Here is a 13,741-nt window from a genome sequence, read left to right as displayed (position 1 = left end):
ACTTACAGGACAGAGAAGGCAAGTGAATGTGACACCACACTTCGGTACTTGGAAGTTTCGTGATTTCTCAATGGCTTGGATCTTGCAAGTCCCCAACCGAGGAGCTTCCCTCACTCGGGAACTTAGGGGAGCACTATTTGTACCATACTTGACCAATCCTGAAACTACTAAGCACCGGTCAACAGCATACCGTCAAGGACCCACAAGATTTTTCCTCCAATCAGGAGACCAATCACAACACGACACATGTTGGTATCACAGCACGACACGTGTCGATATCAGAGGCCAATCACAATACGACACGTGTCAATGTTAGAACAAAGCTAGAAACTCTCTTCTATAAAAGGGGATCATTCTCCCACAATAATCCTTAATGTCATTTGTACTAACTATTCACTAGAACTCACTAAAAGAGAGCTTGAACCTATGTATTTGTGTAAACCCTTCACAACTAATAAGAACTCCTCTACTCCGTGGACGTAGCCAATCTAGGTGAACCACGTACATCTTGTGTTGTTTGCTTCCCTATCTCTATTCATTTACATACTTATCCACACTAATGACCAGAGCAACATAGCGAAGGTCACAAACTTGACACTTTCTGTTGTACCAAATTCCTCGCCGATTTTGTGCATCAACATACTTCTTATCACTAGCTGGAAAAATAAGCCCTAGCTTCCAAGGCAGTTGTTGTGGTACCAGTGTTCATAACCTTTTTTCTCACTTCTTCCCTTTGAATTGTTGCACAAACATTTGCAAATGTGGGGAGCTCTGGATTCATGAGAATATGGTTATGCAAATCTTCATATTCCGACCCCAAACTAGAGAGAAGCTAGAAGATTTTGTCTTCCTCAACCCTTTTAAGAAGCAGGTTTGAGTCCGTTGTATGTGGACGATATACCTCCAACTGATTCCACATACCTTTTAGACTTCCAAGTAGTTGAACAAAAGGTTTTCCATCTTGTTGCATGCTCGTGATATCTGTTTTAAGTTGAAACACATGGGCTGCATTATTCTGATTTCCATACATCTTTTGCACAGACTTCCATAGTTGAAATGATGACTCAGAGTAGCTGAATATCTCAGCTATCTTTCTCTTCATGGAATTGAGGAGCCAAGACATGACCAACTGATCCTTGCTAAGCCAAGATTCATTAGTGGTAGAAGAAGCATCAAGAGCTTCAATACTTCCATTTATGAACCCTAGCTTTGATCTTCCTCCTAGGGCAAGTGAATCTGCCCTCGACCATGGTAAGTAGTTGAACTCATTTAGAAGCACAGAACTCAACCTTTGATTTGGATTTACATCAATCTCCGGTTGATTTTGATGACTGGCTCCAAGTGAGCTATCAGCATCAGACTCAAGGATGGGGTTTTCGTCAGCCATGAAAGAAAGCTTGAAGAATAAAGCAACGAGTATCACAAAGACAGGTTATTCCTGCTCTGATACCATGTTGAGTTTTAAGTGTTTGTTTGTATATATCTTTCATAGAGAAACAACAACACAAGAATACAAGATATATAGGGCAAAGTGTGATCAACACACTGATCACCCTTGAATCACTCCTACACGGTACCTCCATAAAACAGGGAGCAGAAAGAAGGAAAGGCAAAAAGCTTCTAACCACCCTAGAAGTATGGGAAGGAAGATACAAGATCTAACTAGAAGTAAGGTGACAACTACACCCTAATCATCAACCTAACCAATAGCTCCGTATACCCACTCTTGACTGTTATTAGACAATATGAGATGACTGATGCTGCATATGGAATACCCACTCTTGACTTTCAGTAGTGTGTTCCATCAATTTTTTGATTCCGCAATAATTAGTAACCTTCGGGGTGATTCCGTAATCAGAATTCAATTCCGTGTTTTGATTTCAGTTACAGTTATGTAAATGATTCATTAAGCTAATTAATACATCTTCTCCAAGCCATGTCAACATAAAAAAAAAACAACATCAATGAGGAATGCCTGTTAAGTGTATGTAGCTGTTTATGATTATTTAAGTTTATATTAATTATTAACCACTTAACCTTACAGTCTAGTGTTATTTTAATTTTATTTTTTCACTCTAGACTAAAATTAGAAAACGACTTTATTTTTTTACTTTAAAGCAAAATCAGTAGTAGATCATTCACATAATCTCACCACTAAAAAGAAAAAAGTATCGCATGAATCAATCGAAATTGGGTTTTACATTAGTAAGCTTGTATCCATAGAACATCTGGCATAACATAGATAATAAATAGGAGTTAATATCATTCCAATTGCCATTACAAAAGTCAAATATTTTTGTCGCTAAAAGCTATTGTTGACTAGCAAGTATTCCAAAAATAAAACACTAACAATTTAGCAACAAACCCGCTCAGGCCGGGTAATGCAAGAGAAGCCATTGATGATATCTAATAGTTATCAAACGGGTCCTAAAGATTTCAGACGTTTTTTTTGTTGATGGAACACGTAATTAGACCAACTATTCCACATATCAGTTGTCAAAGTACACTAGACTGGCTCTTGCCGCAAACCGCGACATAACTTAGGAACCGAAACCACGGCATAACTTAGGAACTGAAACCACTTCTCTATATACAGCAAGTGCTAGTTCACAATAACTGTAACAAGCTCGTGTATCCACTTATGTGAAAAAGAAGAGGAAATGTCTCTGTAGTTCCATGAACCAGCATAATTTAAGGAAATGAAACTCATTGGCTATCGGGCTCGCCTGAGCATTTCTTGCTCCAAACAACTGAACCTGCTTTCCGCTCCCCTCGCTTTCTCTTGTTTCTAGGAAAATTTACATCGGAAGCCAAGCATGACTCTAGAGTTGATTGTTCCTGAGGAACAGCAACTTCTGCCGAGGGAGCAGGTTCTGATTGTGGAGTTGGAAAAACGGCTTCTTGTAAGTCTTTCTCTGGTTGCTGATGTTCCTCTTTAGGTTGGTCGTTGATCATTTGGAAAGCGCGCTTCCCTGCTTCAGCAGCCTCATTATGTGTCAGGACATTATCCACAATCTGTAAGAGATGACATAAAAACCCTATGATCCATTTCTGTTATGCAGGGAAACAAAAGGCAACTAAAAAGGTATCTTATATTACCTACTAAATACACAAACAAAAATACTTTGAGCTGCTATCGATATCAATTAATTATCTCAACTATATGATGGGAAAATTTCGGGTTTGGCGTAACTTTTTAACTCCCAATTAGGCCCTTTGTTAAAACAAAATTAATGTCCACATGTGGTAGTTGTTGAAGAGATGACATCCACTATGTCAATTTTACCGTATTTGATATGTGATATGCATCTATCATCACATAGTAGAAATACTTTTGGCTGTAGGTTGAAGGAAAGTTGTGGAATGGAAGTTATGTTCCATAGGGAAGACTTACATCTTCGCTTGAGTCTCCGAACTGTGGCTGATGGAAGGTAACGTCAACAGCAGACGGTAGTCCCACAGTGCTTTCAATTATATCAGGAACAGTGATTCCCTCCACAAAACTTGAGACTACACTGTCAGGCATTGCGAGATCCCCAACATTGTAGCCTGATACATGTTGAGCTGAAGTATATATAGCTCCCGCAGAGTTTGTTTCTCCATTGCCAGGAGACAATGCTGGACTATGTGCAGAGCTGGTCTGTGCATCACAGGGTACAAGAACGCTCAAATTTTCGCTGGAAGAAAACCTAGCAGCATTTTTGGACATCACCAAATCCATTTGATACTTTAACTTGTGAACCCGATAGTGCACCGTCTCAATTTTCCAAAGGACATGCTCCAAAGACTTGTCACCATCTCGGTACTCAAAGAATGCCCAGTTATCACCAGTACTGAGTTTATCATTGTAATCAGCACTCTGCTCTGTGATTACTATCCCCTCAACAATTATAAATTAGTCTCGGAGTCAATCTTAAGGAAACAAATTATGCTTGGACTAGTGAATAAAGAAAAAAAATAGAAAAAAAAAAAATTAAGAACACAATGCAAAAGGTTGCTGGATTATTGAGATTGGTAAGAATGAAGAGTCCTACAGCTCAACATGAGGAAGAAAGACAAATGGTAAGAACTATACCTGCATTATTAAAGTCATCAGCAATGGACGTGCTGTCAGGATCGGATCTTTTATTTTCTGCAATACATAATAATGCAAGGATAAATATCATCGCAGGAGGTGTATTTTATGAAGGAGAGTGAATGAGCAAAATCATGGTATGTTTTAATATAAAGAAGAAGCTCCCACCAAGATAGGAAAAGACATTATGATTTGAGATGTATGATGCTATATCAGTTGTGTCTTCAACTCTCTTGCGTTTCCTCCTCTTCATAGCTTTCTTTCTGCGGAATTGACTACAAAATGGCAATGATTTTGAACCAAATTCTTCCAAAGTACGTTGGTCGAATCCTGTATGTCTTTTTTTATCATATGCTGCTCGAAGGTCTCTGGAATACTTTAGTGCTTGTGCTTCAATTTCTTTGATTCTCAATTCCATCCATTTGCAGCGCCACATAACAGGACGTATAAAGCTCCTCCAGTGATTTGTCAACTTCTTCTTCCTGAATTAGAAACAAAGGCAGTTGGGATATTCACGTGAGGGGTTATACTATCTACCAGAAGTACATGCCGAAAAGATGACACTGAAGTATCAAAAACCCATGTCTATGTTTACATACTTGTAAAATTGGAGAGACAGAGAATGTTTGCCCAGTGTTTTTGGATGGAAAAACAACCTTAGACTGGATAATTGTTGTTTCATCTAGAAAGACTATTATTTCATGATTAAGACACCCATAAAAATTATGCACAGGGCGGTCGCACTCGCACTGACAATCTTAAGTTTACTTAGCAAGCTAATTTTTATTTAAAAAAAAAAAAAAAAAAAAAAAGGACAACTGGTGGCAAGCCACGGTTATCCATCCTTTTCGGGAGCCGGAAGACTCACGCATTTCAGCCTCCCCTGGCCACAAGTCCAGCTGTGGGTTAATTAAAAGGGAAGAAACTAACAAGTTTTTAGTGGTAAAGTTTCACGTTTAGAATGTAGATTGTTCCAAAAATCCAATCAAGATGTGCATAATACAAAGGGTTTCATCGTGTCATTCCAAGGCTTGAGTGTGGTAGCAGTTAATCATGTATGAAGTAGCATGCAAGTTACAAACGGATATCAAGTAACTAGATATAAACTAGAAATAATAAATTACGAGGAGGGAAAGTAAAAAGCTGCACACACACCTGGTTTGAAATGTACTCGCAAATGCATCAAAAGCAGATGTCATAGCATTGTCCTCAAACGAGTGTGACTGCACTTCACCTTCTTCACAAAATCCAGAAAAATTGTCAGTGTCGGACGTAGTGCCGGCAAATGAGGTTGAATATTCATCCGTTGCATCGGGATCAGGCTGAGTACTGTCCTGATTACTTGTGCACTGAATTATATCAATGTCGACGACTGGAGCCATGTGTTTTCCCTCCGATGCCGAAGCAGAGTTTGGCAAGGAAGCCCTTCTGATATCTGTATCATCATCAACAAGTTCAACTTTTGGGTTGACAAATGGTTTGCAGTCTTGGAGCTGGTCAGCCTCCATGTCTGGTTGGGCAGGAGCCATAGCCACCGGCTGAGCTCTGTTCTTACAACGTCGATTTAAGAATGCTTCCTTATAATATCAAGGAGGAATTGATGTTGGAATATCAACAGTACAGACCAATACCACAACATACATGCATATTTGGCATACGGAGAGAGAGAGGGGTACCGGAGAGTGGGAGTGAGGGAGGAGCTGAAGAGAAGAGAAGAGAAGGTGGGTGGGTGATGGCGGCCGATGAAAGCAAGTAGGGAGTGGTGAGTGCGTAACGTTATAAAAACCTAAACGCAAATTACACAATGGCCTCCAATTTCCTAATAATTCTTCCTATTCTTATTCCAAGACAGAGTTAAGGCTTTCCCGCTTTTGTTAACACGTGGAAGTCTGCCATTTGCCTTTTGCATTTCTTTATAAAAGATTTTTCACTATTTTCATGTCCGAAAGAGCAAAACTTCTTTTTTTTTTTTTTTTTTTTTTTTTTTTTAAAGAACAATATTATCTACCTGAGAAATGGAGTGAGTTAAGTATCAAAACTAGCAACAATTTGGTTTAAATTTGTCTTTGACAAGAATCGAACATAAGACCTTTCACTTACAAGTAAGAGGAATATCACTACACTCTAGTACTAAATGACGTAAGAGTTCATACTCAAAATAATTCATTGCTGATTTATTAGAATTTTGTGTTTATGATCGGAGCCGTTCATATTATAAATCACTTTATAACATTGCCTAAGCAAGAAATCAATTAAAACTAAGGTCGTTTAGTTATCGAATTGTATAAAAATAGATGAACGAAATTGACAAAAGTATTACGGACTGTCTATGTATTTGCTACAATAAATAGACTAAACGACTTTAGTTTTAATTCATTTTTTTTTTTACAAATAATTCTTACAAAGTGATTCATAATATAAACGGTTTTGATCATAAGCACAAAACTCTATAATTGGAACACGAAGAATTTTGAGTAGAAGCTCCTACTCATCCTTAAATAGCCAAACATTGTTCTATCTAAAATACAAACTGCTATATTGCGTGTTACAATATAAGTGAATGACAAAGCTTTAGAATATATATATATATATATATATATATATATATTTTTTTTTTTTTTCAATGTTTATTCACTTATATTATGGCATGTAGTGTTCTCTTGTATTCCGATTATACATAAAAATCTCTCCTTACGTCATATCATATGTTATGAGCATGATGAGAGCTTATTTTGCACTAGTTGGATAATATATGATAGGGTACGAGAGAAGGTAGGAAGGATGGCGAGAGAGCTATGGTAGAAATATACATAAATACACACACGCATAAAGAAAGGTAAATAAAATGAAAACTGAAAACCAGAAAACCAAACTCACTTTAAATTGCTTTTGCTTTCAAGATTTTATTTGTATTCATCATTCGTGGTTTGATAAACAATATGACCATAATAATGTAATTAGGAGTCATTAATAGGTGAAGTATTGTATTGCATTTTAGTTTTATCCTTTACTAGCTTGATTAGTCATCGTATATGGCTAAGTGTCACTTAATATTTGTGGGACTGCTCTCTTCTATGTTCCATCCAACCACTGAAGATTTCAGTGGTGTAGTGATGCTAAAGGTTGTCTACTTTGACAACTAAAGGAGAACCAAAGGTGGAGAGTTTAAAGAGAAGACTTAAAGAGAAGACTTGAAGAACAAGAAGATTGGTGGAGCAATTTGTAAGGGTTTTTCTAATAGCTTCAAGGGTAATTTTAGCTCATCCTTCTTCTATTCGTATTTCTAAGGGAAATATGTAGTTGTTAGAGGTATCTCCTAAAAGCAATTAACAGGTTGATAAACTATTTCGGACAATACCACGATATTTCATGAATAAATCATCAAGCAAGATCACCATACATCAACTAAACCAAATAAAATCTTTTGGGTAAGTCCATGGATAACTTCAATGGGATTGTATATTGATAACTTCAACAATAGTTCGTACATAAGAAGCAAGTAACTTAATGAGTTAAGTTAGTAAGACCGTTCTCTCATGTGTTTATCCTAAAACTATTCCTGAATGTTGGAACTATCGAGTTGATATTGATAATTCCGAAAAGATCAATGCACACTAATGTTTGCATATACAAAAACTCATAGCCTTAAATTGGATCATACGAGCAAAATAGTTTACATTGGTGTTATGTTCAGCACCAAAAAGGGTTTGACATTAATCATCGACTGTAAATGTAATTGAAAGTATTGTAGTATCTTGTACTGTGATTCCAAACTATATAGGTTCTCTATGTCATTTATTTCATATTGACATGCACACCATAACGTACAGTTTGTTCGGTGTTACTCATGGTTAGTAAGACCCGTGAAATGGATAATCTGTTTCACAATAAGGGTAAAACTAAAAAGAATTTAAATTTGCTAGACGGATTATTGGAGATTAATCGCTCTTATTGCCTCGCCGGTAATACCTAATGGATCGCACACCTTATTCGGGAGCTAAGGCGTGTTGAACTAATTAATTATGATTAATAAGGAGATGGAATAATTAACTAAATGAATTTAAGTTAATTATTCATAATCTCAGAGATGCTTGAAAATAACAAGTGGGCCTAAAAAAAGAGGTTTCGAAATTCATTACGCCCGTTGGGCCCAAACCCACTTGATTCAACTTTTTTGTTTTTGAACAAACAATGAAAACATCCATGAATGCATAAAACATAGAGATAATTAGATATAAGATCAATTATGTAAGTAATTATTAGGTTTAATCTCATAGATTTATCTTATCAATTTAGGTCCGTTGACTTTTGATCCTACTTAATAAATTTTAACCCACTTGATTCAACTTAAGCCGAAGAACTGACTTATGTTTGAAATGGTCTCTAGAATGGAGTACTTGCCATGTTATGGTGTGAGAGACAGTAAATTGGCTTCTCTCGAGTGTTGTGTTACGTTGTTATTTTAGATAGCGTTTGGTACATAGACAGAACGAAACGGGGATGAAATGAGATGGACTTGAATGGGATGGAACATTTAGTCTCGTGATTAAAGCTGTTACCATTCGCACTATTCTTAATTTAGCTATTTCTCGGAAATGGCCGTTAGGTCAGCTGGATGTCAAAAATGTTTTTCTTCAATCTGAATTTTTTTTTTTAAGAATTAAAAGAAATACAAAACAAAAAAATTTAAATTTCCTTAGTGGTGCCTAAAGCCCGAAACAAATAGAAGGCCCAGACCAAGAGCAAGACCAGCGTTTTGTTTTTGTTTCGAGTCTTGGGAGGAGAGACCGAAACTCGTGAGCTCGGAAGGAAGAGAGATGGGAGCGTTGGTGGCCGCTATGTTGGTGGTGCTCGCGGTGGCAGTAGCTTCCGGTTCATCGAAGGAGCAGCTAAGCACAAGGGAATGCGAGAATCTTGGCTTCACAGGTCTCGCTTTGTGCTCTGATTGTAACAGTTTGGCTGAGTATGTTAAAGATCAAGGTTACCCATCCAATCCAATCTCCTTCCATTTTTTTTTATTTTTTTTTTATTATTTATTATTTATTTTTTTGCAGTATTAATTTCTATAGCTTGGATCTAACGAAAGACGTCACAGAATCAAGCACGTTTTAGGATTCATATAACCGACTCCACTTAGTGGAAAAAGCTTTGTTGTTGGTGTTGTTGTTATTAATTTCTATAGCTATCTTTCAAATTCCCCCAACTTCCTTTTGGCGTGTTTTTTGTTGTGCGAATTGCTGTTGTTGTTGATGGGGTTTGAAGTGTTTTAATTCAAGAGTGAGTGTTTAGGATGTGTTTAGGTTGGTTAACATTGATTGGTGCAATCATAGAACAAAGTGTGAGAGTTTTAGCATTGGCAGTTACTGACTTTATGGGAAGGAATTTGAGATCCGAAGAGGAGGAATCTCCATTTCTTTACGTTGGCGGCTTTGGCATTGGCAGTTATCGTTTGTAGCAATTAAGGACATAGAAATTAGGAGCAACAACAAATGTTTGAGTCTTCAATTCCATCGATATTCCATACCGAATAATGTAAATACAACTGCATAGCTTTTAATCATGGAAATAAGTGGGTAGATGATGTAATCAGTGGCCGTTCCCAATGCTGTTTGCATTATAAGACATCACTATCACTTGCATTTTTTGGAGATAGGATAGAATCGAAGTAGTGTTTTCTTCATCACATGGCCGAAAAGATGGAAGACCTGTAGGCTAAATATAAGGTGAATGTAAGGGATGTTTTAATCGTCAGGGATTGGAATTGGAGAACCCTAAAATGTGGGAACGGTTTCTGATTGCTCGACATTTTGACTGTAACTGTAAGATGTGATTTGTCTTACTTCCAGCATTGTTATTTGACTGTAACTGTAAGATGTGGTTTGTCTTACTTCCAGCATAGTTAAGTATACTGAAGCAAATATGGAGCTTGTTCTCCTTAAATTAGGATTCTGTGGCATTCTGTGATCAAAAGCAAGTATGGAATTCTGTCTAATGGATGGGATTCCAACGTGTCATGAATGGAACTTGTCGGAGCCCTTGGAAGGAGAGATCTCGTGTGACTCTTTCATTACAAAATGCCATTTTGTTGTGCAAAAACGTTGATAGAAACAAGTTTTGGTAATATGAGTGGTTGGGAAATTCTTCTTTGAAATCTCAGTTTCCAAGCTCTACAGTATATCACTTATCGTAATATGGCCATTTCTAGTGTTGTGTATTCTTCCAGTGGATGGATGAACTGGAATTTTGCTTGAGGAGAAATCGAAAGGGAAGTGGAAGAATCTTCTTCCCTTTTGAGATTGCTGGAAAATATCATTTTCCACCCTTTTATGATGGATTCAAGGAAATTAGACCCAATGGAAGGTATTCTTACAAATCTTACTATAGTTTCATTGCTAATCATGACAATGAAACTCTCTCTTTCCTGCTGGACGACATGGGAACCCAGAGCTCCATCTAAAGTAAAAATGTTGGATAATTGCCCATGTCAAAGTTAACACTTGTGACATGTTTCATAGAACTCACCCCCCCTTACTGCTTGTCACCTTATTGGTGTATGTTGTTTAAGTTAGATTTGAAATCCGTTGTTCAATCTCTCTTTATTGTCCGATGACATTGGGTTTGTGGTCGAAGCTGGTTAGGGAGATGGGTATTACTGTAATTCCAAGGGAGGACTACCTCTCACTGCTTAGTGAAGCTCTCCTTCGGTTTGGAAGGGTGATAAAGTGAAGGTAATGTTGGGTTGGATGATTTTCGCTGAGTTTTGGGTGGTTTGGATGGAGATAAATAGAAGGGTTTTTGAAGATTATGCAGGAGCTGGTTTTGCGGAGGTTTTTGTGAGCCCTCCAGGTTTCTATTTCTTATGAGTTCAGGGGAATTACCCTCTCCTTAATTTGGGTAGATTGGAAGGCAGCTTCCTTTTAGTTTGTGATTTTGAGTTTGGGTGCTCTTCAGCTCTGTGAAGTTGTCTCTTTCTCTTTCCAGTTTCTGTTTGGGGTGGTTTGCTTGACCACTCTTTCTGTTGTTTTTGCTTCTTCCCTTTTTTAATATAATCGTTTCTTTATCAAAAAAGACGCAAAATGCTTACTGAAGTCCTAGTTTTGACTGCAGAATTGGTATCTGACTGTATGAAATGTTGCACCGAGGATTCCGATGATTCCACAACAAAGGTAAGTAAAGTTATACACATGATGATTGCTGGAAGTTGAAATTATATTTTAATCTGCCGATATCCTGTTCGGTCTGAAATTTATTCTTCTTTGTTTTCCCAAAATAACTCTAACCACTGGTGTAGGGAAAAATTAGTAATTTATGTATTACACTATTACATTAAGGCTTTTATTGGCACTCCAAAAAAGCCATCCTGCACTCCTGACTAGTGACAATAAATAAACAAATAGATAAGAGATGAGTGGATGACTATTTTGGAGTCCCAATAACAAGTCCTTAAAAGTTTTTTGGCAACAAATTTCCACTGAGTTGATTGAATGACTTGAGCAACCTAAAATCAAGATGAAAAAAAATAAAGATGAATGGGGCACCGGTGTGGTGTCAGCCAAGGAGTATTTGATGCTTAAGTTAGCGTTTAGAAATTTTTATGTGCATTCACTTACTTTTAGATGGGAGCTTCATGAGATTTGTACTGTTTTCAGTTCTTTGGGTTGTGGCTGGGCTATGGATAACCATAGTGTTCCAGTGAAACGTTCTTGGATGATGAGGAGTTTGGTCTTCCACCCTCACTTTATTTTTCCCTCCCATTTTGTTGGGCAGATGGCGGTTACCTAAGTAACGTTCGCCTAAGGGGGGTCTCAATGGAATTACTCCAATCACCGTTGGAGCCTAGATTTCCAAGGGGAAATCTTGTAGGATAGTTTAGAAATTGAAAACTCTGACATAAAATTAATCTAGAGTAACTAGTCCCTAGATAGAGCATTATATAGCCAAACCCTATAACCTTTGCATAGAACATTAATAACCACTAGACAGATTCCCAAACGTCATTAGTAACAATTAAACAGCTTGTAAGAACCTATCTATTGCACAATCTAATTACTTGCAAAGACTTAATGATGCTTAGGGCATATTTACGTACTTTATCAGGTATACGAATGATAACTAGTTCAGGTATGAGTATCCCATCTCTGATCTGCACCGTTCCTGTATAATTTGTTTGATAAATTCCAACACTCAAACCTTTTTTTCCTTTTTTTTTTAAATTTGACTATTATTAAGGGGAGGAGGGGAGAGTGTTCGAAACTATTACATTAATTTAGGGGAGGGGGAGTTTCGAACCCGAGACACATGGGTAGAAACCCAACACCCTATCCACATGCAAATTCCAACAGTCAAACTTCTTGTGCTAGTACAACAACTAAATAAATTTGAGTTTTCCTTTCAAAGGAAAAAACAAGTGTAGGATGGAAGGCTTGGAAGCTCCCCTACTATTTTTAGGGATTGTTGATTTTCACCCGTTTTGGTTGCATGAGACTTGCTAGTTTAATGTCAAGACATGTTAGGGCAACTTTAGATGTCTTGAGATTTTTTATTCTAAGGGTATGCTATAAAAATGTTATCCATCGGTACACGTTACCCAATTCTGCAAATTGCAAGTTTCCTTCGGAGGCTTCTTCTCTTAAGTCTTAACATTTATTTAATAGATAAGGAAATGCTTAATATGACAGTTTGTAACTACAGATCACGTATTCTGGTGCCATACTGGAAGTCTGCATGAGGAAACTGGTTTTTTATCCAGAAATTGTTGGCTTTATTGAAGAAGAGAAGGATCGGTTCTCTTCGGTCAAAGTTCAATACATTTTCAATTCTCCACCAAAGTTGATCCTGCTTGATGATGCAGGCGAACATAAGGAAACAATAAGGTGAGCATCCTTTTGTCATTCACGTAGAAACAGTGGACACATCCCCCTAATTTTCTTTCACAATGTTTCTCAAAGTATGGACGGCCCATTTGATATACATGCTGTTGTTTTTTTCGTCATGATATCACATTTATCCTAAATAATGAATGTTGCCTAAACGTGTCCATGCACATTTATAATCTCTTGCTTAGAAATTTTTTCTTCATTTGTATTCCTCAAGGGAAAAACCGCGTTTCTACGAACTTATGACAATTTTTTTTTCTCTATCACAGAATCGACAATTGGAAGCGTGAACATATCTTGCAGTTTCTGCAAGGGAAGGTAAAGCCTGCTTCTGCAATCTGAATACTTGTTATTATCTTCTGTCACTGCCTCAATCTGTATCTTAACAAACATGTATTTTTTGTATCCTCTTTTTAGAATATTGAACTGTGATACTGAAAAATTGAATATTCTGTCGTTTTTTCTTTTCGGTGTGCGTGTGGGTCCCACAGGGGACTTGAATAACCTGACATGAACTCTGTTGAAACTTAGTGTTAAATTCTTGAATCTCTTAGACATAGTTTGATTTAGAGGCAATAGGGGTAACCATTTTGACGACAAATACGAATGTTTGGAAATTTTCATCTTGCGTATTTATTCCAGGATTGAACGTTAGGTTTTAGGAGCCTTGTATTGTATGTAAGCCAGTTGCTTAAGTTCCAACTGACAAATGAAAGAAGCTAAAATTACGAATGAAGTCCGTCACAGTTTGGAGTGATGGTTCCAACATAAGGGGTTTTACGGAACGATC

At 37.2% G+C, this 13,741-nt stretch overlaps 2 protein-coding genes across 3 annotated transcripts; one reads left to right on the top strand and one right to left on the bottom strand.

The window, feature by feature from the left end:
* Nucleotides 1–2,216: 2,216 nt before the first annotated feature.
* Nucleotides 2,217–5,909, bottom strand: LOC137723329 (uncharacterized). Of its 2 annotated transcripts, none has more exons than XM_068462493.2 (5): nt 5,231–5,909; nt 4,244–4,557; nt 4,076–4,132; nt 3,395–3,873; nt 2,217–3,015 (listed from the first exon to the last, which is right to left on the bottom strand). In XM_068462493.2, exons 1-5 carry the CDS (start codon nt 5,602–5,604, stop codon nt 2,707–2,709), a joined length of 1,533 nt encoding a protein of 510 aa, XP_068318594.2. In that variant the 5' UTR covers nt 5,605–5,909; the 3' UTR covers nt 2,217–2,706. The 2 variants fall into 2 exon arrangements, with proteins under 2 accessions (XP_068318594.2, XP_068318595.2); XM_068462494.2 differs by having other exon boundaries at nt 3,395–3,864; nt 5,231–5,896.
* A 2,889-nt stretch (nt 5,910–8,798) lies between these two features.
* Nucleotides 8,799–13,527, top strand: LOC137722717 (uncharacterized). The gene is made up of 4 exons (XM_068461786.2): nt 8,799–9,055; nt 11,183–11,241; nt 12,767–12,948; nt 13,221–13,527. Exons 1-4 carry the CDS (start codon nt 8,893–8,895, stop codon nt 13,291–13,293), a joined length of 477 nt encoding a protein of 158 aa, XP_068317887.1. The 5' UTR covers nt 8,799–8,892; the 3' UTR covers nt 13,294–13,527.
* Nucleotides 13,528–13,741: the final 214 nt, after the last annotated feature.

Source organism: Pyrus communis, chromosome 4, assembly GCF_041283825.1.
Source record: "Pyrus communis isolate YQ-2024b chromosome 4, ASM4128382v1, whole genome shotgun sequence".
NCBI classification, from domain to species: Eukaryota; Viridiplantae; Streptophyta; class Magnoliopsida; order Rosales; family Rosaceae; genus Pyrus; species Pyrus communis.
The sequence above is the reverse complement of the archived record's forward strand: the minus strand, read 5'-3'. Positions and strand labels throughout refer to the sequence as shown.

Coding starts and splice junctions, on each gene's coding strand:
- LOC137723329 (XM_068462493.2), bottom strand. CDS start 5,604: ATGGCTCCTGCCCAACCAGACATGGAGGCTGACCAGCTCCAAGACTGC. Junction 4,558..5,230: donor GCGAGTACATTTCAAACCAG/GTGTGTGTGCAG, acceptor TTTCTAATTCAG/GAAGAAGAAGTTGACAAATC. Junction 4,133..4,243: donor TAATGTCTTTTCCTATCTTG/GTGGGAGCTTCT, acceptor TATGTATTGCAG/AAAATAAAAGATCCGATCCT.
- LOC137722717 (XM_068461786.2), top strand. CDS start 8,893: ATGGGAGCGTTGGTGGCCGCTATGTTGGTGGTGCTCGCGGTGGCAGTA. Junction 9,056..11,182: donor TGAGTATGTTAAAGATCAAG/GTTACCCATCCA, acceptor TTTTGACTGCAG/AATTGGTATCTGACTGTATG. Junction 11,242..12,766: donor CCGATGATTCCACAACAAAG/GTAAGTAAAGTT, acceptor TTGTAACTACAG/ATCACGTATTCTGGTGCCAT.